General features: G+C 42.1%; 1 protein-coding gene across 6 annotated transcripts in view; it reads left to right on the plus strand.

Moving 5' to 3' along the window:
• The window catches only part of TRIM55 (tripartite motif containing 55), a 192,930-nt gene that overhangs the window by 47,707 nt on the left and 118,179 nt on the right, over nucleotides 1-27,044 (plus strand). For all 6 annotated transcript variants that reach the window (XR_015878049.1, XR_015878050.1, XM_088469336.1 and 3 more), the window contains exons 3-4: nucleotides 2,905-3,070; nucleotides 14,215-14,310. Coding sequence is in view for 4 of the 6 variants with exons in the window: in XM_088469336.1 (XP_088325462.1) it covers nucleotides 2,905-3,070; nucleotides 14,215-14,310 (262 nt within the window). In the remaining 2 variants the exon portion in view is untranslated. The remainder of the gene's footprint in view (nucleotides 1-2,904; nucleotides 3,071-14,214; nucleotides 14,311-27,044) is intronic.

The following is a 27,044-nucleotide window of genomic DNA, read 5'->3' on the forward strand; positions in this document are numbered from 1 at the left end:
TTTGTATTGTATACATTGGGCGGAATTCAATTCAGAGCAATGCTTAATAACCCAAGGAGGGAGCTCCCGGGGCTATTTAATTCAGCACACTGTTAAGTCAGAGAATGACGGTTCTCACGACTTAACCTGGGTGTTTAGTCGCGAGAACCGGCATTCTCCGACTTAAGTGCCTGCTGCGTGATTGTTAGCGCCATGCTAAGCCAGCAAACAGCTGCGTGACGGGCAATCTTGTCGGATTGCCCGTCGCACAGGACACCACAGGTCAGGGGGCGTTGTTTGGGCCTGTCAAATTTCTGTTTATTATCATTCTTGCTTGTAGCTTCCTCTTATTTCATCCCCAGCATCTCCTGGCCTCTCCTATCTCTTCCCTGGCCCTTCCCCATGAGGCCATTCCCCTTGTTTGGATGCATTATGTCCCTTTGAAAAATGAGGGGGGCGCCAATACTCTTTCTGGCACAGGGCACCAAAAAGTCTAGTTACGGCTCTGTGTTCAGTCATGCGCTTCCGAACGGTCTCCGTCCCTGCTTTGAGGTGACCGCGGAGAGGTACTGTAAGTTCAAATACAGTCTATCCAAATTGATTGACATGTGTACACAATCTTTCTATCAGTCTATATACATTTATATTTATGTGCTTTTATATTTAAAATGTATATATACATTTTAAATATAATAGCACATAAATATACATATATACAGGCTAATATAAAGCCTGTGTAAACATGTCAATCAATTTCGGCAGGTTTGACAGGCTCTAGAGTGACTTACCTGCCGGCGGTCATCGCAAAGCAGGGACCAAAACTGGGTAGAGTTACACGATGCTGCAGGGACTTATGTAAAATTTCCCTCTGTCCCTACAGTTTTCAGGAAATTTTATGTATTTTCTTCATATAACGCCATTCTGAGATGGCGTTATATAAAGTAAAGATTTATCGAGTAATTTAGCACTTTTTGCTTTGCCGAATAGCAAAAAGCGTTAAAGCATTGTAGAGATCAATGGCTGATCCCTACAGTGTGATACTCTGCAAGATGGGAAGTAATGGAGAAGATAATTGTGTCTTCCCCATTAACCCATTGCTGAATAGGGGATTTACATAAAAAATGCGGAAATGATAGTTTCCGCATTTTTTATGTAATAAAAATCATTGCTGAATAGACCCCTTACTCCCACTCCATGCTGGATGTTTATGATCCCCCAGAAACAGACGTCGCTTCTCGTATGCACGCTTTAGACTAAACGGACGTCTGGCTACATGCCCACTACAGACCCATGACATTCCCACTGAGACATATCTTTATTGTGTGTTCGCAAGGTAGTCACCCAGTTGCTACCGAGGAACACCCATTTTATGGACAGACAGATGCTCTGAGCAAGGTTATAACCTCCATCAAAGTGCGTATGTATGGTGTAGTCCATGTGCAGACTGTCATCGCCTTTTGTGGTGCATCCGTAGTCTGCTAATAATTGTGGAATGCATCCACTTTTGCATTTACATGCAACTTAGGCGCAGATTTATTTAGCCATGGGACTTACTGTGTGGTTAAAGCTCAGAGTTTATTGCCCGGAGCTATTAAATTACTGGCCAATTACCACGTGCGGTAAGGTAACACTCATTAACCCGTAGCTCCTGTGTTAAGTGCCCAGAGCTATGAATTAACCCCGTGTGGTAAGCCACAGAGGGTGCATTTAAGGCAGATTTTTCTTTACAGCTCCTGAGGCTGAATGAAAAAAACTGTGTTAAGTGCACCCTCTGGCTCAGTAACTGTATAGCTCCTGGCAGAGCTTTAACTGTGCTATAAGCCCCATGGCTAATTGTGTCTGCCACTTAGAATCAGGTCTACTTTGTCAAGACTGGTGTATTTGGGGGTGTGGTATTAGAGATAGACAGTAAGTAGATAGACAATGTCTAGGTAGACATCAGATGTTAGACAGTCAATAAGTCGACAGGGACAAAAGGTTGACTGGGTCAAAAGGTCGGCATGTAAGAATGTTGACAGGTACAAATGGTCGACAATGGCAAAAGGTCGACATGAAAATGGTCGACAAAAAAAATGGTCCACACATGATTTTTTTTTGTTTTTTAGCCCTAATCTTCACCCTAACCCTCTCCTTGGTGCCTAACCCTAACCCTCCCTCCTGGTGCCTAACCCTAACCATTGGGGTAGGTGTCTGACCCTAACCATTCCTTCTAGTGCCTAGACACTAACCATCTGGGTAAGTTCCAAACCCTAACCATAGGAGTAAGTGCCTAATGTTAACCCTCCAGTAAGTGCCTAACCCTAACCCTAAAAAAATGGAAAAAAAAAGAAGCATATGTCGACCATTTTTTGTGTTGACCATTTTCACGTTGACCTTTTGACCCTGCCGACCATTTGCATCCGTCAACCATTTTTGCATGTCGACCTTTAGCGTGTCAACCTTTTGACCATGTCGACCTTTTGTCCCTGTCGACCTATTGACTGTCTAACATCTGGTGTCTATCTAGATATTGTCTATCTATTTACAGTCTATCTACAGTCTGATACCCGTATTGGGTACATTTAAAACTATTTACATTTTATTTTGATCGCTAGTTGTAAATGTACAGATTTTGGTTATCTACTTTCCTTTCACTCTGTGCCCTCATTGCTCTATATTGGTAATATCAGCAGCATTCTATGCCTAAGAGATAAAAGAGACAGACTCAGCAGTAATTTTTGTACTTAAAAATAAGATTGGTGGGATAGGCTGGATATTATCTGTTTTACACAAACTTTTTTTTAATTACAACAATCAGTTTTTATCCATGAGTATAAATATTCATTTTTCTGCTAATTATGTAGTGCCACATTATTACGTTTAAACATGTTAGTCATTCATTACATGATTTAATTAACTGATTTATACTTTACTGATTTCTCACAGGCCTGAAAGGAAATCCAACCAACCATCATGTGATGAACACGAAGATGAAAAAATTAACATTTATTGTCTGAATTGTGAAGTGCCAACATGTTCCATGTGCAAAGTGTTTGGGGCTCATAAAAACTGTGAAGTTGCTCCTCTGGCTCATGTTTTCCAGGGTCAAAAGGTAATTTTACAATTATCACTGAAAACATTTCTGCTGTCTGCAAGTTTTTATATAATACTCAAGTGGTGCTAATATATACAAAAACAACCATTAAGAAATCAGAATTAGGGGTCTAGTTACTAAGCAGTGTTATGAGACACAGTGAAAAGTGATGTCTGTGATAAGGTGCCAGCCAATCAGCTCCCAACTGTCATTTCACAGGCTGTGTTTGAAAAATGACAGTTGGGAGCTGATTGGCTGGCACCTTATCGCTTTCTTATCACTTTTCACTCTGTCTCCTAACACTGCTTAGTAAATAGACCCCTAAGTGTGATATTATCACTTCAGTTTTCTTTAGAAAAAAAAGTATTATGTTTTACATGTATATTATTAGCTATGTATTATATAAGCTATATTGCTTTATCAACCACACACGGGGCGCTGAGAGAGGGGGGAAGTCGGCTCTATGTATCCAGGCCCAATGTTGCATGAGGGGCCCAGTGGGGTCGGCAAGCTTTGGAGGAGGAAACTTATTCCCCTCTGTGGCATGTATTGTTGCACTGTCAGCAGCACAGGGGGCCATTTGTCCCTATTCGAAAGTGCCATTTGCCTGGTATACTCTTCTATGCATGAAAATACCCGCAAAGGACAGCTACAGTCCTTTGCAAAAGAGGGACTTCCGGGTTTATGACCCAGAAGTCTTTATGGCGTCTTTCTTCAGAAGGACACGTGGGGCGCTGGGATTGGATCCCTCTCAGGGAACTTTGCAAATAGAAGCCCATAGGCTTCTATTGGGTAACACCATCTAAAGATGTCGTTACCCACTGGGTCCACGCTCAGCAATGTATCGCATTCTGGAGCTTGGTGCATATGAGAAATGCAGTCAGGCCCTCAAAAACTGCATTTGACCGCATTTCTTTCTTATGTGCTGACTGAGATACCACATAAATCCAGGAATATACTGTACCAGATGAGAGTAAAAGATCAGATTAGAGTATAAATAATATATTTCCAAAGTAAAGATGATGAAGCCATGTCTTTACCAGTATATTAGTTTAAGAATTGTGAGAGTCAACGTTTGTGTTTAATTCTGGGAATGGTCAAAGCAAAGTTATTAGTCTGAGAATATGGGAGGTAGTCAGGGTCAAAGCCAGTATATCAGTCCAATAATGGTGACAGCAAGCAGAGGTCAGATGCGACATACTCAGGAGCACAGACTACACAGGGGCAAGTTCAGTCAAAAAAAATAGTAACCCGCATAAAGGTCTGAGGGCCAGTGTCCAAACAATGAGTGTAACCTGGAAAGATGACAAAGGGATGAGAGTAGTATACTCAAACCAACAACCTGACTCGACGCGAGAGGCCAGATTGTCTCCGGCTGATCATAACATTCACTATAATTGTTTAGTGCAACCGATTAGAGAATAGTACAGCGAGTGGAGCATTTTCCCACCCTAATCACAGACATCTTACAATGCTCCCTGTCTGGATCCCTTGGATTACATATGCTGACACATTCCTAAAAATGTGCAAGGAACAAGACTTTTCTATCTCTGCATCATTGATGTGTCATTGAATGATAACTCGTTCCTAAAATTTAATTTCCCAAATGGCTGTTTTCTCTCATTGCCTCTGGGTAAGACACACGATTAACCATTTGTCCATCTGGGTTTACAGATTCAAAAATGACCATTTTGTTTGACCCTGAAGTGTTTGACATGGGGCATACTACCTAGTGGCACTAGAACCTCTATGGGCAACAAGAAATTGCTAATTGTAGTCTCCTCAATCCTTTTCAATTCTCAGAGAACAAATGTAATTGTAGTAATATTGAATTAAATGCGTTAATCATGGTTGGCCTTGTGAAATGAATTTGGGAACCAGATATTGCATGCTTCAATAAAAGAAATAGAATAACAATAAAATCCAGTTAATTACAATAATCCTTATCTATTATGTTCTCAAGGAGCTATAACATAAACTAAAACAGGTAAAGAACGGGTTGTATGAAAAAAATGTTTAAGCTTACTGAATTTTATCATTAGAGTTTTTTCTAAAGATGAAACACCCTTTTAAGTAGTTTTGTAGGCTTTCACATTGGTTATTAGATTAGTTATTCATATTCTAGGATAGAATTATCCAACCAGCACGGTGAAGTGTGCAGGGGACTTGCCAGAAAGGGGTAACTATGCCCCCAAAATGCAGCAATGCAGTGCAGCATCTATATAGGGCCCAGATATGTGCTATGGGTGCTTAGCCGCACCCACATACTGTATGCTTGGCAACACCTCCTAGTACTGTGGGCAGACAAAGGTCTTCTATGCAGACATGAGCGTGTTCAACTATTTTTGGGCTTAAAAGCCCATCTAGTGCATTCACATGTACAGTGCATCCGGAAAGTATTCACAGCGCTTCCTCATTTTTCCACATTTTGTTATGTTACAGCCTTATTCCAAAATGGTATAAATTCATTTTTGTCCTCAAAATTCTACACACAATACCCCATAATGACAACATGTAAAAAGCTTTTTGGAAATTTTTGCAAATTTAATAATAAAAAAAAACAACTAAGAAATCACATGTACATTTGCCAAGCCTTTGCCATGAAGCACAAAATTGAGCTCAGGTGCATCCTGTTTCCACTGATCATCCTTGAGATGTTCCTACAGCTTAATTGGAGTCTACCTGTGGTAAATTCAGTTGTTTGGACATGATTTTGAAAGGCATACATCTGTCTATATAAGGTCCCACACTTGACAGTGCATGTCAGAGCACAAACCAAGCATGAAGTCCAAGGAATTGTCTGTAGACCTCCGAGACAGGATTGTCTCGAGGCACAAATATGGGGAAGGGTACAGAAAAATATCTGCTGCTTTGAAGGTCCCAATGAGCACAGTGGCCTCCGTCATCCGTAATTTAAGAAGTTTGGAACCACCAGGACTCTTCCTAGAGTTGGCCAGCCGTCTAAACTGAGCAATCGTGGGAGAAGGGCCCTAGTCAGGAAGTTGACCAAGAACCCGATGGTCACTCTGTCAGAGCTACAGCATTCCTCTGTGGATAGAGGAGAACAATCCAGAAGGACAGCCATCTCTGCAGTAATCCACCAATGAGGCCTGTGTGGTAGAGTGGCCAGACGGAAGCCGCTGCTTTGTAAAAAGCACATGGCAGCCCGTCTGGAGTTTGCCAAAATGCACCTGAAGGACTCTAAGACCATGAGAAACAAAATTCTCTGGTCTGATGAGACAAAGATTGAACTCTTTGCCGTCATTGCCAGGCGTTATGTTTGGAGGAAACCAGGCATCGCTCATCACCAGGCTAATACTATCCCTACAGTGAAGCATGGTGGTGGCAGCATCATGCTGTGGGGATGTTTTTCAGAGGCAGAAACTGGGAGACTAGTCAGGAGAGAGGGAAAGATGAATGCAGCAATGTACAGAGACATCCTGGATGAAAACCTTCTCCAGAGAGCTCTTGACCTCAGACTGGGGTGGCAGTTCATCTTTCAGCAGGACAACGACCCTAAACACACAGCCAAGTTATCAAAGGAGTGGCTTCAGGACAACTCTGTGAATGTCCTTGAGTGGGCCAGCCAGAGCCCAGACTTGAATCCGATTGAACATCTCTGGAGAGATCTGAAAATGGCTGTGCACCGACGCTTCTCATCCAACCTGATGGAGCTTGAGAAGTGCTGCAAAGAGGAATGGGCGAAACTGCCCAAAGATAGGTGTGCCAAGCTTGTGGCATCATATTCAAAAAGACTCAAGGCTGTAATTGCTGCCAAAAGTGCATTAACAAAGTATTGAGCAAAGGCTGTGAATACTTATGTACATATGATTTCTTAGTTTTTTTGTTTTATTAAATATGCAAAAATCTCAAAAATACTTTTTACACGTTGTCATTATGGGGTATTGTGTGTAGAATTTTGAGGACAAAAAATGAATTTATTCCATTTTGGAATAAGGCTGTAACATAACAAAATGTAGAAAAATTGAAGCGCTGTGAATACTTTCCGGATGCACTGTACATACCCAAATACTGATTTCTGAAGCTGCACCTGGAACTTAGACCTGCTACTATTCTTACTGGACTGTGGGTCCTACATGGTGGATACAGAGACAAATTCACTTCAAAGTCATGCCCACTACCACTGTAGGACAGCTCACTTCACTAACTTCAAGTTGTCAATGTTCCTGTTAAAATAGTACTCACTTTAGCTTTATTTGGGATTTAAATCAGGGTAAGTTATTGGGCCTAAATCGGAGGTGCACACAGAGGTGACTTGGGCAGCATCTTTTTCTCACAGCCACATCTTCGTCTTAATGATAATGCTGAGACTGATATTTTTACTGAGATGGCCAATGGCAGTGGCGCTAATCTGTCTGTGCACAATCGGTTGCAACAATGAAAACTGCACCAGCCCTATGGCAGGTGCAATTTCTCCCATCTGAACATGGCATTCTTTGTCAGACGCATACGCAGACATAAAACATCGGCCACTTGCGTGCAGAGGGCTTGATTCAGAGCCGGACGCTCTGACAGAGCGCTCGCTCTGAATCAGGGCCGTCCCTCTGAATTTTTAGAGCGGCCTCCTGGCCTCCTATCAGAGCCGAAAGCACTCCCACTGACATCACTTGTGATGTCAGTGGGGCCGGCCTCAGACGGTAGGCGTTCCCATGGTAACGCCTCCGTCTGGCCAGCCACGCCCCCGGCACGCCCACCAAAGGGGGCGTGCTGTCACTCACCATCGACAGCACGCCCCCTTTGTAGCGAGACCCATAGCCGTCGCTATCCGAGTCTCGTGCATGCGCACGACGAAGCCGCCTCCGTCGTGCGTATGCGCACTGGGCTAACATTGACCCACTTGCGAGCGCTCAGCGCTCGCGTGCGGGTCTGAATTAGGCCTAATATCCACACAGCACACACACACCTCTGAGTCAGGCCATAGAGTCTAGAAATGTGTTTTCTTATAAAGGGCAAAAGTTGCCCCATTGAAACTTCTGCATTGAAAATGCCCTTAGATGCATCTTCTCAACCCTCCCAATAATCTTGGTTTTGCTTGTGGTTATGTAAGTAGCTTCATTCAGGTGCACAACTAAGACCTCCCCAGATCTGTTCGGCACCAACCGAGGTGCTAAATTTTTCATCCCTTTGTCATCTTGGGCTACAAATCCATACTGTGCCTGCCATTTACTCTGCACCTTTGTACTTTTGTAAATTGCCTTTAAGGCCTTTCCCATCACTTGTATTGGACTATTTGAGCCTAAAGCAAAGTTGGAAGTACATTTCTCACAAGAATCGTGCACAGACAAATTATTATTATTATTATTATTATTATTATTACATTTTATTTATAGGGCACCACAAGTGGTCCACAGTGCCGTACATACGCCGACAGTAGGACAGTACAGGGTATACAGAACATTTCATTACATTACAGTAACCAAAATATAAACAGAGCACAAGTAACAATTAGCAACACAATTCTCCATACACAATACAGCTGGGAAGCTGAAAGTTGTCATTGAAGTGCTAGAGAAGAGGAATTATTATTATTATTATTATTATTATTATTATCCTTTATTTATATGGCGCCACAAATATATGTACATACAATCATCTGGAGATGTCCTGTGTCTGCAGAGTACAGTATGCCCTGGTTTCCTTCTAATCATCGCCATCAGTGCGCACTATACAGTATGTCTGTCCAATACTTGGTGCACATGATAAGCCTCCAAACAAAGTGTATTTATGCTTACTGTACTGTAGGTCCAGGTCTACGTCGCCCGCAGCTGCGTAAACACACCTACACTAAACTTTGCATATATGAGACTGCCCCATTATACCACAATTCCACCTTTTTAGTCTTAAGTATAGATACAATCAAAATACATATAACTCTGCATTGCCCTTCCTTGTGTGCACCAATTTCCAGGGCCTGCACCATGTAATATAATGTGCAAGACATGCTTTACAAACAGATTTACATTACATTTAACTTTACATAATCCACTCTTTGTACAATAGTTTTATAAACCTTGCTTCAAAGTGAGTTGGTGCTCTATACAATGTGATGATAATAATGATAATAATGCGTATGATGTATTTATTTAAGTATGCCGTGCTTCATCTAATTGAAATTGTTGATTTAAAAGAATAAAACAAAATAGTTTGAATGTATACGTTATTAAAGGCAGCCATCATATAGCCGGTAAGGTAATTATATCTAATTTGCATGTTTAGCACCAGTCCTTTGTGACTTGTTACCTCATACAGACAATTAAGATGACTAAGACGTAAATGTAACACCTCCTGAAAGGATGATTACACCTTTTTGTGTGCAATAGGTCTTTTCCTTTTATGTTAGTCTCCAGTGAATTCAAATCTTTCCCTGGTAAAAGATGAAAGCTGCAGACTTTAGTAATTACTGCCTTTTTTATTATTTATATCTACAGCTAATTAATATATATATATATATATATATATTTATATACACAGTCAGGTGCATAAATATTGGGACATTGACAGAAATTTCATATTTTGGCCTCTATTCACCACCACAATGGCTTTGAAATGAAACAATCAAGGTGTGCTTGGCCCCTTAAAAAGTGGGAGGTACATATAGAAACCGTTGTAATTCCTACACCGTTCACCTGATTTAGATGTAATTACCCTCAAATTAAATCTGAAAGTCTGCAGTTAAAGCACATCATGTTTGTTTCATTTCAAAGTCATTGTGGTGGTGAATAGAGGCCAAAATATGAAAATTCTGTCAATGTCCCAATATTTATGCACCTGACTGTATATATATTATTATTATTTATATATTATCAAGGTTTGTAACCAATAATTTAGTTCTATGTCTACTTGGAGGATACTGTAAAATATCTAATGTCCATGGGCCTGATTCATACACAGACGTGGTCTGCATCTTATGCTAATGCAGTGGCCGATTTCTTCTACACTGAGGTGCCCACTTGCAGTATCTTGAAACATTGCAGTTTTATCTCAGAGGCTCATTAGATGCACCATCAAAATTTATAATCTGACATAACTGTAGTAAATGAGTCATGTTATACAACGTGATTACACGGTATGCAGTCGGGAAGCCGGCGGACGTAATCCCGACAGCCGGCTCCCCGACTGCTTTATCACAGCAAGGGTTAAATGACAGGCGTCTAAATCTAGACGCCTGTCAATTTACCGATGCCGGGAGACCGCTGCCCGGCATCCCGATTGAAGTGATGCCGGGCGCCGCTGCAGACAGCAACGGGGGGGTTAGGTTTAGGGCTCCCGGGGGGGACTTAGAGTTAGGCACACCCCCAGGAGGTTAGGGTTAGGCTAGGGGAAGGGGGGTTAGGGTTAGGCACCCCCGGGGGGGACTTAGGGTTAGGCACCTCCCCGTGGGACTTAGATTCAGGCGGCGGCGACGGGGGGGTTAGGTCTAGGCACTTAGAGGGATGGGGTTGGGTTAGGCACTGGGGGGAAGGTTAGGGTTAGGCACCCCTAAGGAGGGTTAGGGTTAGGGGGGGAGGTTAGGTTAGTTAATACTTACCTTGGGACGATCAGGATTTTCAGCCATGTCGGCCAGCCGCTGTCGAGACTTGCGTCCGGCGGTAATTCATACCGATTCCGATTACACAGTCCAGAAACATTTAAATGTAACTAAATATATAGTGCCTCATTCTAAATCCGACTCTGCAGAGGCTGTGTGCAGCGCTGCAGAGATTCTGGCAGGGCCCGGGTACTGACAAGGGCGTCGCCTAATGTAATTAGTTGTGGCCACACCCCCTTACAAAAAAATAGAAAAAAACTACTGTCCGCAGCGCCACATAGCGACAGCATGCACACCACAGGGCGGCGCCGTTGTGCCCCCTCAGCCAGGGTAAGCATGATCAGTGCAATCGCTCTCCCCCCTGCTATCGGTGGTGCAGGCAGAGGAGACTGTGGGCCTGATTCAGCAAGGATCACAATTGCAAAGCTGCACACAGGCTATAGATATATGATGTATGCACACAGGCTATAGATATATGATGTATGCACACAGGCTATAGCTAAATGATGTATGCACAACAGGCATCTTTGCAATGCTATCCTCGCAATCATGTAAAATCAGCAGGAGGTGTATGACACGCCCTGCTGCATTTGTGATCCCAGCACTGCGACGGCACATTTTTAAGACATTTCCAAGCCTGCAACTGGGACTCTGTGCACACAAACTCTGGACGCATGTGCAGTGCAACTTAGACGCATGCGCAGTAGAAAAAAAATGCACAACCGCGTCTGACATTGAGTCCTATTAATGCCCATAGTTTCTAATTAATGTCTTCTCTTCAGCCCCCAAATTCATTTTCTCCTCCTCTGTCTCCACCTCTTACACCAGTTCTCTTTTCTCCCTCTCTTTATTCCTTTTCTACCTCTGGCACTCTGGGCCTGATTCAGAGCCGCTCAAAGTGGCTGCTCATTCGCACCGAGCGATGTTCGCACAACTGCGCATGCATACGAGTTTTAGTACGCATGCGCGAACCAGTCAGTGCGGCCGAAAATCGTGTGCTCGCAAAATAGCGAATGCCTGCTAATTTGAGTGACAGGATGAGGCGTTTGTGGGTGGTAACAGGGGAAGGTGCTTGAAAACGGGCAGTGGAGATCCGAACGCAGGCGTGCCTAAAGGTCAAAACGGGAGTTTTAAGGGTGTGCAAAATTTACAAAGCAGCGTCATCGACCACGTCAGTTGGGTGTCTTTTAGCCAGAACTGCTCGCATGATTGCGGTAGGAAAATGCAACCACAAGAATAGCGAGCAGTTCATACGCCGTTCGATGTACTCGATTAATCATTAAATAGCGGAGATGATGTATGATGCGAGCGGCCAAGGGGTGTTTTTTTTCAAAAAAACGTCCGCATGTTTTGTTCGCTCGTTCAGACATGGAGGCGTCAACAGACCGCAAAGAGCGAACGGTCAATTTAAATAGCCAGCCCCTTTTTCTAAACGAGCGAGCGCAAATAGCGTCCGGCTCTGAATCAGGCCCTCTTTTCCCTCTTTCTCTCCCCTTTCCTGTTCTTCTATTTCTGTCTTTCTTTTTATCCCACCACTCTTTCTCTATCTTGTCTCCTTGGTGTCTGCCCCTTCTTCTGTCTCACTCTTCTCCCCTCTCTCTCTCTTATTTCATGACTTCGGAGCCTCCTCCTCTGTGGACCCATCTTCTTCCAGTTCCCCAGTTCTTACAGTTGTTGTTGCATCAACAAATGTTTACACTGCTGCACAAATCTAGGCGCACCTGCGCACCTACTCTTATATTAGAAATAAGTGCCCCACTGTAAACGAGGCAAACCTATCAATATTGGCGGAAATGTATACAGGATTCAGCAAATGAGGAGTTAAATGATGCTGATATTGCACTGTGCACCTGTCATTGTAGACCATGTAGATGGCTACAATGTCGCCAACAGTCACTCGGATCGCAGCTGTAATGCTGTATGCATAAGCGGCTGTACTGCTATTAAACAGTCAGGTGTGTAGTCTCCAACTAGGGGAGTTTTCAGAATGGAAAGGAAGTACAGGAGTCCATGGGCCCTTCCTGCTGAAAAAAATGGAGATGGCAAAAAGTCACAAAAAGTCACAAAGACTCTAGTACTGTGCCGGAGTCTTCTGCACATGCACAATTATCCATCACTATCTTCAAACATATGGCTCCAGCACCACTTCCATATATCTGAACATACCATTGTAATAATGGAGCCGGAGTCAACAGGACAGGCAGGAGGTAAGTAGATGAAATGGGTGCTGTGTGAGAGAGTGAGCCCCACTGGACATAAACGGTCGCTGGCCATCCCTACTCTGAACCCAGGGCCCTTTGTTCGCCGCAGACCCTGCAACCATAATAGATGCCACTGTCTGCAGCATTCATCTTCGCTCTCACGTGCCAGGTGCTGTTACACTGTAAGGACAGGATGTACTAAAGGCAAAAATGCTGTAAAACCCCAGAAAATTTAATTTTCGGGGCTTTTACAGCATCCCCCAAATGTACTAAGCCTTCAGGTGGCATTACCCAATAGAAGCCTATGGGCTTCTTATCGGGACGCTTCCCCTTGAGCTGATTGGCTGGTACTTTATCTATGTTCACTTTATCTCCATTCAAGGCTTAGTAAGTAGACCCCACAGCCTGTAAAGTGACAGTTATGAGCTGAATGGCTGGTACTTTATCTAATTCCACTTTATCTCTCTCCAAGGCTTAGTACATTGACCTCATAGGGGCCTATTCATCATACCTAAAATATCGATGGAGGTAAGTAGGTTTAGAACTCGTATGGAGTTCTACCTAATTACCGGAGGAATTCATCATTCCTCCTCCCTATAACTATCTATTCCGAAAAGCTGTCATTTTTGCGATGGGAAATAGATAGTTTTCCCTCTCTACACTAACTTACCGCAGCTGGAATCCATGCTGCGCAGACGCTGTTACAATCATAAACCCAGCGCATGTGCAGCACTACTTACAGTTGCGGTAAGTTTGTGTGCGCCCCCCCAACCCCCCCTCCGCTCACCTCCCCCCGTCCCACACTTACCTGCCCGCTGCAGCGCCTCCGGCTCCATCCTGCTGGTCTGTCATGTGGTCTCAGCACACAGTGCAGTTTAGGAAAAACTTTTTTTTTTTTTTTCTAAACTTCATTGTGTACTGCTGGTAGAACACAATGTCAGCATTGCAGACGGAGCCAGAGGACGCATCAGAGCGCCGGAGGAAGACTCCGGGGGACCTGCACAGCTGGAAGCAGGTAAGTCTGTCCTGCTATTCGCCACCTCACAGTGGCGAATAGTATCTCCATCAAATTCCGAAAATACATAATTTTCGGAATTTGATGAATACCATAATTTCCATATCCCCATACTAATGTATGGGGAGTGTGGAAATGAATGCAGGGGGACTTAGCAAGGAGATATCAGTGATATCAGTGATATCTCCTGTGCTAAGTGGCTTCATGAATACTAAAATAACGTTATTTAAGGAAAATGTCCTTAAAAACGTTATTTTAGTGTTGATGAATAGGCCCCTCAGTCACTAATGTTATATCATGTTATCTTTAGTTAATATAACACAAATGTTTTGTCTTGTGAGTCCCTCTTTTGTATTTGATGTGTGAAGTTAATAATTGTATGTTTTTTACTATTTAGTCTGAGCTGTCGGATGGCATTGCTATACTGGTTGGATGCAATGACCGGATTCAAGCAGTGATAAGCCAACTGGAAGAAACTTGTAAAACTGTAGAGGTAAGTAATGCTGAGTATGTAATACAGGACATTCATAAAAACAGTTTTTGGTTTATTTTAGGATTTCTAGTAATCTATTTATTATTATTATTATTATTATTATTATTATTATTATTATTATTATTATTATGGTAACACAGAAACAGTAATTTGATAAGCAGGAGAGATAAATAAAGACTGTAACAGTATAAGGTAGAGTCCACCTGTAAGGGCATGATTACAAACTGGAATATAAGCACTTTGCAGATAGTGTAAACATAATACTGAGGTTTAGATAATGATAAAAAGCATGGAAATATGAAAGACAAGGGTAAAATGAAAAGTTACTAACAGTAGTTCAATAGGTTGTAGGTTCAATAGGTTGTTCATCCTGCCCTTGAAAGCACTGGGAAAAGCAGCCACCTAGGGCACACTACATAGGTTACAGTGGCAAACGCAGGATTTCTAGAGGGGGGTTTCCAAATGCTTGATTTTAGAGTGAGTGTGGCCAGTCCATGAAGAGAGCAGAATTAGCACTTATCCAGCTTTAATATGCATCATACAAAGTGTATTGTGTGTCATAATTCCAGCATATACAGGACCAGAGATTACAGTCAGCCATTAGATGTGGCAGATCCTGCCTGAGTGAATGTTTTTATTTTAGATGTGGGCACCATGCATTAGAGCAAGTCCTTGAGTCAGGGGGAGCAGCAGAATAACCTAGCACTGCCCTGGACATATATGTACATATTGGGCCCTATAGCAGCACATTCCAAACAGTGAATGTATTCCAGATCTCCTAGTTGGTGCACAGGTGTACTTATTACTGACTGATACATGTTAAAAGATACACAGGTGGTGCTAAATATTTCATTTGTGATACTGTGAAGCACTAGTAAAATTCTATTATATTACTATTTCTATTGTGGTCATGGTGTGGGCTGGGGAGGAGGGTTTCCAGGCAGATGGAAACCCCCCTGCATTTGCCTATGGGTTACAGAGGATGTAGTTTAAATACCCTGTAACCACTCCCTCCAGTGGGTAGGAATTGCAATTCATGGAAGTGTAACATGTCGTGGGAAATTACAGTGAAGACAAAAAGTACAGTAGCTTGATGTGGGCAGAGACACTGAGTAAGTGGGTTTGGGAAGAAGGGGGCAGTGGGTGGATGGTAGAGTAGGAGTTCCATGATGCAGCAGTATAGATAGACATGCAAAGCGTGTGTGGCACATAAAAGTACAAGGTAAAATGGATTAATAACAGATATACCATACTGCAAAATGTGTGAAGACAGAGGAGCTCATTCAGACGCGCTTGCAAGTTGCGGTTGCTCGCTTCCCTAAAGGTGCACCACGCCATTTTCCCAGCATTCTGCACATGCGCAGTACACTCCGGACACAGATTAGTGCCCGGAGTCTACTGAACCTCTGTCAGCGCCGTGGCCGCCGGTGAGAGAGGAGGGGCCCTACAGGGTGAGTGAACACTTGAGAACTTGCACTATTTTTGAGATTAGTGTGTGGCAAAATCCAGCCCAAATCCAGTTTACACTGGTTATAACTCTGTATCCTTGAAATGGCATCCTTATGCCAGGCATACATTATGCAATTATTGGGCAGATAATCGACAGTATGGCCGCTACCGATCAGTGATGATCAGATGGTCGAGCATGAAAAATCTTTCAACGTGCCCGACTGATCCGATCATTGGTCAGCCACATCTGGCAGTGTATGCATTGCGGTGGCTGACTGCCCAACATTTCCCATGTTCCTTCACAGGGGAGGAATAGGGAAATGTTTCCTTCCCTGAGGAGGAACCAAGATATATAGATACAGCCATATTCAATTAGAGATGAAAAGCCATTTTTGGCTGTTTTTTTGCTAAATTTTTGCCTAAAAAAAATTGCCAAATTCAATTCCAGGACAATTTCACCTAAGCGGAAACGATTCTCCAAAAAAGATTCTCCAATCAATAGCAGGTGAAAAGAAATGCAAAATCTTTATTTTGGGGTGCAAACATGGGAAAACAATTCAGAACCCTTGGGACAGCCCCCCAAAGGACAAATCTGCAAAAAAAACAAAAACCTAAGAACACCCCAAAAAAGACATGTAATTTTTGGGGTGAAAATTTAAAAAGTGGGGGGATAAACATAAAAAGTAGTGAAATAGACTTCTTGGGGGTCCCCAAGTATGGGTCAGGTGTTTTAGGGATTGCAGGTGCATGCAGCAGGTGGATTTTTCATGTTTTTAAAAAGTTCACTTTAGAGACATAAAAATATACTAGCACCCATTTTCAAGTACCCCAATTTTGACAGGAATACTTATTTTCACCAAAAAATACAGCTTTATGCCATTCTTCACCACTTTTACAAAGACGCTAATAGCAAGCAATTTACACAACCTAAGTACCCAAAATAGTCTTATTAGGACTATTAGTACACATCTATATTGATTCCCTATGTTGATGTATCTTTTTCTGGGGTACAGACTGATTTCCCCAATTCTTTCAGTACTTTTCGCCTGTTCCGCATTCACCTATTTCCGTTTTCGCCTGTTTTGCATTTGAATTAGGCGAAAAGCGGGGACGAGCACGATATGATTTTGCCTCTGAAACAGGCGAATGAAGCGAAAAGTTGGACAGGAGAAAACTTCGCCTCTAATTGAATTCCCCTCATAGTGTGTCCATACACTGTGAAATATCTCACAGTGTATGGCCACAATATCTGATGGGTTCAGGCATGTCAGAAAAAACTGTAGCCAGTGAGACAAGAAAACCCCATATATACAGTATAAGGTGAAAATGGTTTTACCTGTGAAGAAAGGAGAGATGGGATTTAAACTCCAGTTATACCTATGTATCCTTGGTATGACATCCTTAGAATGCAGTCCTCACAATGGCAAGCAAAAGCCATGTTTCCATTCCATACAGATCCCAGCTACCTGATCTGACTACACCCAAATGTCATACCTCTCAATTAATCAAGTACTGATTAGAGGTGACAATCCTGACACCTTGCCAATCATCTAATTGTCCTGCCTTACAGAACATTTTGAGGTATATGAGAATGGTGAACGTGCACACCTGCCACTGGTGCGTATTGCTATTGAAAGTTAGTTACAGAACAGGAGTAGGGCTGTAGGTGGGTTCAGGCTTCAAAAGCACATGGCATGTCCCTGAATGATGTGGCAATCCGCAACCTGTTATAACAAGACCTCTGCTGCAAAGCTAAACTGGTCCCAATCTTTATGTTGGGAGTTGAGGATATGGTAATTTTGGGTCCTATACATCCCTTTAAGAGTAAACTAAGAGTGTTAAAGAGTATTGCTTAGTTTCCCCACATAAAAATATATCTATGAATGTAATTGCCTCATAGTGGGTGGGTTGTACTAAGCATCACATCTGCGATGCGGTACATCCCGCCACTTATCGGGTACATAATGGCGTTAATTTTGCCGGTATGTACTTAGAAATACGATTAAAATCACAAAGGACAGCTCTCTCGATAAGACATGTCCTTTGCGATAGCTAGATGCTAGAGGGACTTCAGGTTTATTACCCAGAAGTCCCACTGCGCATGCGTAGAATTGTGCATCCGCCATGGGAAACATTGGGATGGATCTGATTGGATCCCTCTCAGAAGAAACCCAATAAGAAGCCCACAGTGATGTTACCCACCGGGTCCAGGCTCCAGAATGTATCGCATTCTGGAGCTTGGTACATATTGAAATGCGACCAAAACGGCAAAAATGGCATTTTCATGCTTAGTGAATCCCTCCCAATAGCTTTGACTAAAGCTAAATGGCCTACAGTCTTTGCTTTAATCTAAAACAATTGCTACTTGGTTTGTCAGATAAGATGGGTATTAGAGCTTATTTATAATAATAATAATTATGTTCACCTCATTCCACATTCAGGAGTGGAATTTCACACATTTATCCTTAAGTGTGCTGCTCAAAATTCCTTCCATTATGTGTCTATTATGTTTGCTCCCCGGAGTTTAACCACACCACACATCAAACTGAACTAATAGCTCTATATTTAGACTATAAATTCCAAAAAATACAGTATGTAATATATATGACATATAAAGCAAAAGCAAAACTCAAACAATTTGTCTCTGGAACTTAACAACAATGTAAAAGAAACTGTTCCATTGTTAAATTGATGTCATCCAAAATTTAGTAACAACATGGCTCATCCTACTTTGCATAGAATGAGACAGATACAAATTAAATAAAAATATCTAATGTTAATTTCTTGTTTAAAACTAGGAGTAAATTTACTAAGTGGCACTTTTCAATGTCACCGATTTTTCTGGGATACTTGCCACTGGATTTAAAGGGCAATAATATAAAATACAAAATGAGGACCAAGCAAAAAAAGTGCATCAGTGATCACCATATAGTACAGAGAGCATTGCAGTGGCTGCCACATAATGTAGAGTACATCAGTGACTGCCATACAATACACAAAGCATTGCATTTATTGCCATACAATTTGCAAAGTATATCAGTGACAGCCATAAAATACTGAGGACATCACAGTGACCACCATATAATACAGAGGACATCACAGTGACCACCATATAATACATAGTACATCACAATGACCACCAAATAATACAGAGAACATCACAGTCACATAGCACAGCTTCTGGAATGGGATAAGTCTGATATATGTTTATTCAGTTGACCTGACATAGGGTGCTTCCCCTGCTCCTCCCTCCTCAAATGTAGCTGCATAGTTCAATTAAGGCTCATTAATGCGGAATGAAACAAAGCAGGTCCCTGACCATCAAACCTGTTAGGAGTAGGATCTACAAGAGGAAGCAAGGGCCATACAGCCTATCGCTGCAGCCAGCACACAGTTCATGGGAAGGCATAAGTTTCATATGTAGCTGACAGCTTGGCTCCAAGCCCACCTGACTTATTTCCCCATTTAATCACCTAAAAAAAAACATAGTGACAGAAGAAAAAAACATGGATCCCGCATGGTAGTTTAAAGGATTTCACTAGAAATCAAATGTAATTATTTTAACTTAACACGTTGGTCAGTTAAGTGCTGACACTGTTCAGGCTCCTTAGATGATTAACACTGCATGGCACTGCCTCCTCCCTCCTTGTACCCTGTAATGCTGGGTACATCGCTCGTTCTATCGACTAGTGCATCAGCAGGTGTGTACACCCGAAATGTCAGTGAACTACTAAATATTTTTTTGTAAGAAGACACATATGTAGCAGACACTAATCTGATTGGTACATAGTATAAGTATAAAGCCTGTTTAGTGCACATAAAGTATTTATTGCAGTATATTCCCATATTAATAAATAGATCACCCTCCTAAATGTCCTTGTCTTAAACATTACAAGCCTGGCATGCTACTTTACAAGCTTGTTAGGCTGGAAAGGCTAAGGCATGCAAGACACCCCGCTCGTCAAATAATTTGGCACACTTAATCCATTACATTATCCATTACCCAGCCAGCTGACAAATACACCAGAGCTTACACCAGAGCTGCTGTTTACATTGTTGTCAATTCTGACTGACTGAGCAGAGGTTTCACTGTCTCTTCATCACCAGGGCCAGATTAAGGGCCATGTGGGCCTGGGGCTAAAAGTGATCAAAGGCCTATTGGGCCAGCTTCATCGTCGATGCTGCACGCAGTTAGCGGATGTTTTAAGTCTATGCAAGTGCCTGCACATCCTGATGGATGTTGCATAAATTGCAATATTATGTGGTGTAGTTAGTTTAGGCCTGTTTTGTGATGTAGGAGCTCGAGCTCCCCACAATTTGCTTAATGTATAAAAGGCCATTTGATAATGAACCTACATGCAACAGATAATGATTCCTCCGCACATGATTCCCTTACTAACTGATGGAACAGGCTCAAATTCAATATACAGTCATATCTATATGTCTCGTAATAAACGCTACAGGTTGTTAACCAGGGTGTAATTACTAAATAGGGTATCAAAAATAACTTTTACTGTATTCCAGAGGACAAAATCATTGGATGGAATACTTCAGCTCCCGATAAAGAAGTCCTACATTGGTTTCATAAAACAATACATACATATGGCAGATTTCTGTATTATGTGTACTGGGCCAGAGAAAGTCACAGCAGGAACAAGAGTAGTATTATCAGTGGGAATTGGCAGCAGTTAGAAGAACGAGATCACTTGTATTTATCACATAGAAGAAACCCTTGGGATCTGGGAAGAAACCCTTGGACATGGGAGCTCTATAGACAAGCTCACCGGAATCAGCACCAGAAAGCTGAACAGTCTATAAGAGGGGATACATCTTTAATTTAGCACCTTAATTATAAAAATTATGTTTAGTAAACGAAATAATTCACCACCAGAATCATGAGAATTGTTTCTATGTCTGAATAATCGGCTGCCAGACTATAAATTAGAATTAACAGAAGCATATATGATCTTAGACAAAAACTGGTTGATCGATCTATTCTGCACATTTGAAAACAGTATCATTACTTTTACCAACAATAATAATTATTCTTCACATAATTCAAATAATTCAAATAAGGTCTAGCCAAATTAAAACCTTCCATTAATCCATTAAAAGCCAGACAATTTGTGAAACTACAAGCCTGCTGATGCTCTTTTTTTTTGTTTGTTTGTTTGACGTGAGCACATACATTTCCTAAAAGGTCGCCTAGATATATACACATCACCCAAAATAACCTAGGCTGAGAATTCCTGCATTCTTTTATTTCAAGTGTCAGAAGTGAATTATGAAGTAGGCTAGGGAGCTGCTAGCTGAGTCATTATAGGTAAAGCAATGCAGAACAATTCATGCCAGTGATATAAGAGCAAATTATAACGTCTGTAAAATGTTCCAGTGAGACATGAAATTAAATGAAAAGTAAACTGATATGTGTCCTGTTTAGCTACAATAAATATTTAACTCAGTATATACTAGGGTATTATTATTACTATTATTATTATTATCATTTATTTATATGGTGCCACAGGGGTTCCACAGCACCTTACAAAGCACATAAACGAATAGGTTGACCAGTGACTTAGAGTAAAATACAATACAGGACCAGGACATGGATAATATATATTGCTACATTAGCGACCATAACACCCAGATAAGCAACAGAGTAAAGCAGCCAAGTGTTAGGTGCCCTAGTGGGGAGTAAGAAGTAGATGAAAGTAAAGTAAGGAGAAGCACAAGAGGGTAGAGGGCCCTGCTTGTAAGAGCCAACATTCTAAAGGGGAGGGTCAGACAAACAGGTGTGACACAGATGGGGTAGACAGGGAAGAAGAAGCATCAAGTTAAGATGAGAGGGTAGTAATACCACCTTGCTGGCAGTGCTGGCTATGTTAGCTATGGGCCTGATTTGTCTCTAGAACTGGGTTGTAAACCTTGAGGGCAAAGTATCTAATAATGTAATACATACTACCGTTATTGATCCAAGTCAGTGACTAGGAATATGCAGCAGACTTTCACAGAAATGTCAATATGCTAAGAGACACTTCTGAATGATTTCCAATAAATACAGTAGATCGACATCCAAGGAAAGGCAAGACTGCAAAGTCCTTCTACTACACTTATTTTCTTATTCACTCTTCCAGTAGTATTAGGTAGTTTGTCTGCAATCATTTTTACATTTCCACATTTCAAAAGGAGACATGTTTGCTGTTAGAATATGTGTGTACATCTGGTGGTGGTATGGCCGAGTGTAGGCACCCAACATCCCAGGACTTAACCAGTGGGGTGGTTTATTCAGCAGTAATGTGAATTGTATAGTTGGACTCACAGTTATGCATACACAGTCTCTTTGCATGGAGCAGGGCATGCAGGTCACCAGCCGGTGACTCTATGTGGATAGTGGTGCAGAATACAAAGGTCATGGATCAGCGGTGATGCACTGGCTCTCTCTGAGCTAAGTGCAAGACGTGCATCTTCCATTGTGGCACTCCAACACAGTGGCAAGATGGCACAGTGCATGTGGTCATGGGAACTCAAATTAAATGTATTCTGTGCCCACCCCTTAGACCAGCTTCATCTTCATATGTTCTTGTACTGGACTCTTTATTGTGTTGTTTATTATTTCAATAAACAAAAAAGATATTTTCTATATTAAAGTGACAACTTAACAGAGATACAACATGGTTTTATTATGTACACTTATCACTTTGTGATATATTTTTTTTAATTGATGCTTTTCCAGAACATGTTTTCTTTACTGTACAGAAAGCACAGAGTCACAGATGGAAGGTGTCTGCAAGGTTTGCTATTGGCAGGTTAATCCTATTAATCTGCCAATTTACTGTAAATTATTTATTACTTCTTCACATCAAACATCACGCAGAAACTGTCTGAGGACACAGAGAGAGGTAATGGAATCTGTCTTAGTAATGAACTATGGACCTGATTCAGACCCACTCGCACAGCGCTCGCAAGCTCGTTGATGGTCCCCCACTGCGCATGCACACGCCGGCTCCGGTGTGCGCATGCGCGAGCCCCAGCGAGCTACGGCAGCTCCGCCGCTCCTGGGCTCACTACAAGACGGGGTGGCTGTCGATATTGATTGACAGCTCGCCCCGTTTTGTAGGCGGGGAGGGGGGGTGGCTGTGCAAATGGAGGCGTTCCCGAAGGAACGCCTGCCATTTGGGGGCGGCCCCACTGACATCACAAGTGATGTCAGTAGTGAGCTTCCAGCTCTATTAGAGCTGGAAGCTCATTGGGGCTTGCAACAGAAGAGACCCTACCACAAGGGTCTCGTTGCAAACCCGCTGGCCGCTCGTAAAAGCTGAGGCCGGCTCCAATAAAAAAAAAAATGCCCTGATTCAGAACGAGCGCTCTGAAAGAGCGTCTGGCTCTGAATCAGGGCCTATATTTATAATTTTACGCAATAAAAAACAACAATGAGATAAAAACACTTCAAGTCAATAGTGCGTCTTCCAGATACACTGAGGTAGTCACCAAACATCACAAAGTCATACACAAAACAAAGTACTTGCGTTCTGTGCGCACCCTCCAGGATATAGAAATCAGTCACTCAGCACTTGATCCAAGCAAATTATTTTAGGAAAGGAACTGTTTTCTTCTTATGTCACGACTTCCCACTCCAGGATTTCTCCTGATGGTTAAATACTTTTCTCCTAGGATGACTTTTCCTCCATAAGGGTATATATAAAAAAGATATAATCATATATAGTGACGTAAAGTTTAATGTTCACATACACACATATATATAAAACAACCACACAATTATTAAGCTGCGTACCAGATAATGGGGGGTGTAGATCTCTCACACACACACAAGCATATAGGTAGATATCCCCCAAACTCCTCCCAGGTAAGGTGCCTGGATAACTCCTACTATATCCACCCCTTCACCTGTACAGCTGCTTTCCTTTCTCCAGCAACACGTTTCGGCTTTTCTATGGCCTACATTTGTACATGTTGTTCTCAGGCAGCATCCGTGTTACGATGCTCCTCATATAGGGGCTGTTTCTGAGTTGAGAGCAAAAGTTTTGCTCTCAGCTCAGAAACAGCCCCTATATGAGGCCAAATGTAGGCCATAGAAAAGCCGAAACGCATTGGGGGAGAAAGGTAAGCAGCTGCACAGCTGAAGGGTCAACATAGTAGGAGTTATCCAGGCACCTTACCCAGGAGGAATCTGGGGGATATCTACCTATATGCTTGTGTGGGTATGAGAGATCTACACCCCCCATATTTGGTACTCTACTTAATAATTGTGTGGTGGTTTTATATATATGTGTGTATGTGAACATTAAACTTTACGTCACTATATATGATTATATCTTTTTTATATATACCCTTATGGAGGAAAAGTCATCCTAGGAAAAAAGTAGTTAACCATCAGGAGAAATCCTGGAGTGGGAAGTCGTGATATAAGAAGAAAACAGTTCCTTTCCTAAAATAATTTGCTTGAACCAAGTGCTGAGTGACTGATTTCTATATCCCGGAGGGTGCGCACATAACGCAAGCACTTTGTTTTCTATATTCAGAATCTATAGACAGGGAGATCCACATACAGGAGTCAGTCATGGCCTTCCTTGCGTCTTATGCTGCATTTGCATCTGTGTCTTTATGCTAATGTCCCTACAAAACTGGCATATCAGGGGCAAACAAGCCTGTTAGTAGAAAGCACTGCGGCCCCGTTTTCAAACGAGGGTCCAGCTTTCGATATCTACTGGATGCGTTTTCTTGATTGCCCCATATATGCCAGTTTTTACTTTTCTGATGTACGTGATTTATCCTAACTAAACTATTTTGCTTTTGACATACTACTTTCTGTTTGCTAACCAAGTCTTACAGGGCAGATTGTATGTCACGTGCACATGTGTTTGAGTAGCACAAAAGAGTTAGTGATGATCATGAGAATGTTGAAGATGATGAATATCCCAGAAGGTCTTGCACATTAAAAACAAATGAAGTGTGTAAAAAATTGGGAAAGTTGTTCAAGTTGACCATCGAATAAGCATCTGATTGATAAAAGGAATAGTAAACATCGACAAAGAAACTATCAGGCAAGTTTTTCATCAAGATCTTAACGTGACAAAAGTTTGTGCTAAGATGGTTCCAAGGCTTAGTGGCATAGCATTAGCCCCCACAGACCCTGTGGCGGCTTGGGCCCCCCCGCCTGCAGCCAGTGTTTATGCAGTTTCCATGTGGTCTAGCCATCAGCATGGAATCTGCTGAAAATGTACCTCCAAAAATGTCTGCCACCTAGAAGGAGACAGATGCTAGAGGTCCTACTTGACCTTTAGCGTCTTTCAAGGAACCACAGTGCGTAAAGTGTTACTCAGAAGTGCCAGGAATGCTGGTGCTGCCAGGAGTAGATGAAGAAAGCTGCATCTTCTGCCACAAAACCCCTGGCAATGAGAATTAAATCCCTGGCAAAGAGCATGGAACCCAGAGCATGATACCCTGACAAAGAGCATGAGACCCCTGACAAAGAGCAGGTAATTTAAAAGTAATTAGAATCCCTATTGTTGGGCATAAAATGGTGTCAGGGCCATATCTGTGTGTGGCATAATGTGTAATTGGCATTATAGTATGTGGCATAATGTGTAATTGGCATTATGGTGTGTGACATCATGTGTAATGGGCATTATGGTGTGTGGCATCAAGTGTAATGGGCATTAGGGTGTGTGGAATAATGTTTAATGGGCATTATAGTGTGTGGCATACTGTGTAATGGGCATTACGGTGTGTGGCATATTGTGTAAAGGCAATTACAGTGTGTGGAATAATGTGTAAAGGCAATTACAGTGTGTGGAATAATGTATAATTGGCATTACAGTGTGCGGCATATTGTGTAATGGGCATTATGGTGTGTGACATATTGTGTAATCAGCATTATGGTGTGTTGAGTAATGCGCAATGGGCATTACAGCGAGTGGCATCAGTGGCGTCCCTCCCCTCAGTGTCACCTGTTGCGAGGAGGGATGCTGTGCACTGGCATCACTGTGTGCCACTGAAAATGGGGTGTGGCCTTGTGGGGAGGGGCATGACCTCACTGGAAGGGGCATGGCCTCATGGCCAAACCCCCGTAGTGCCGTTATTACTGGGAGGGTGCCGGAGGTGCAGCCCGCAATCCCAGCACCCCCCTTGTGACGCCAATGAGTGGCATATTGTGCAATGGGCATTACAGTTTGTGGCATATTGTGTAATGGTCATTATGGTGTGTGGCATAATGTGTAAGGGGCATTATGGTGTGTGGCATAATGTGTAAGGCGCATTACTATGAGGAAAAATTACAAATAATGTAGGGACATGAATCCAGAATTTTTCTTTCCTGTGGTGGACAATGTCTAGGTGTGCAAGTTGCAAAACTGGGGTCTAAGGTAGTCTTTTCCTGCAAGGCCATGCCCCTTGCAGTGAGGCCATGCCCTTGCAGCAAGGCCACACCCCCTATGGGGGTGGGTGCGCATTTTTAACTGTTCACACTGGGAGCCAAATTGCCTAGAAACGGCCCTGTTTGTTTTACCAAAATACCATGGGGGGGTCAGAAACATTTTTTTGCAGGGGGAACAACATTTATAGTTAAGCCATTGCCAAGGCTCCTCACTACCAAGCAGAAAGTGAATTTGTACAGAAATTTTGGAACAAATTCAAGAAAATTCACATTGTTTAGATAAAGTTATTACATGTGATGAAACATGGATCTTCCAGTACGATCCTTCGACAAAACCCCAGTCCATACAGTGGAAAACACCATCATCACCAAGAGTGAAAATACATTAAAGCATATCCAAATGAAACATTTGCATTAATATAAAACTATGAGCCACAGAAAACCACACAAATGCTTATAGAATAAGCTTCAAAGTCCTAAGACAAAGTACAGTATCAAATAAATGGCTAGTTATTCAAATGAACCACAATTAAGTACTATGTAGTCTAATTGTATCCACATATGAGAAACGTTATGTCCATAGTTTCTCCACAATAATTTTACAAAGTCCTCTGTTAAAATCTTCAAGAAGGGATTTAACTGCTAAACTAATGGAGCATACACACGGTCAGATTTGTCAGATGAACGATTGAACGATTTGAACAATCTGAACGATTTGATGAACGATTTGACCAATGATTTGACCAACGATTTGAATGATTTCAACTATGAACGATTTTTGACTGCATTAAAATGAATGGAATCGTCCAAATCTGACTGCAAACACATCAGATGTCAGATATCATTATCTGACCATCGGGAACGCGCATCGTTCATCATTCATTGTTGAGAC

The sequence above is a fragment of the Taudactylus pleione genome, unplaced genomic scaffold (genome assembly GCF_031769625.1).
Source record: "Taudactylus pleione unplaced genomic scaffold, aTauple2 ptg000090l, whole genome shotgun sequence".
NCBI lineage: Eukaryota > Metazoa > Chordata > Amphibia > Anura > Myobatrachidae > Taudactylus > Taudactylus pleione.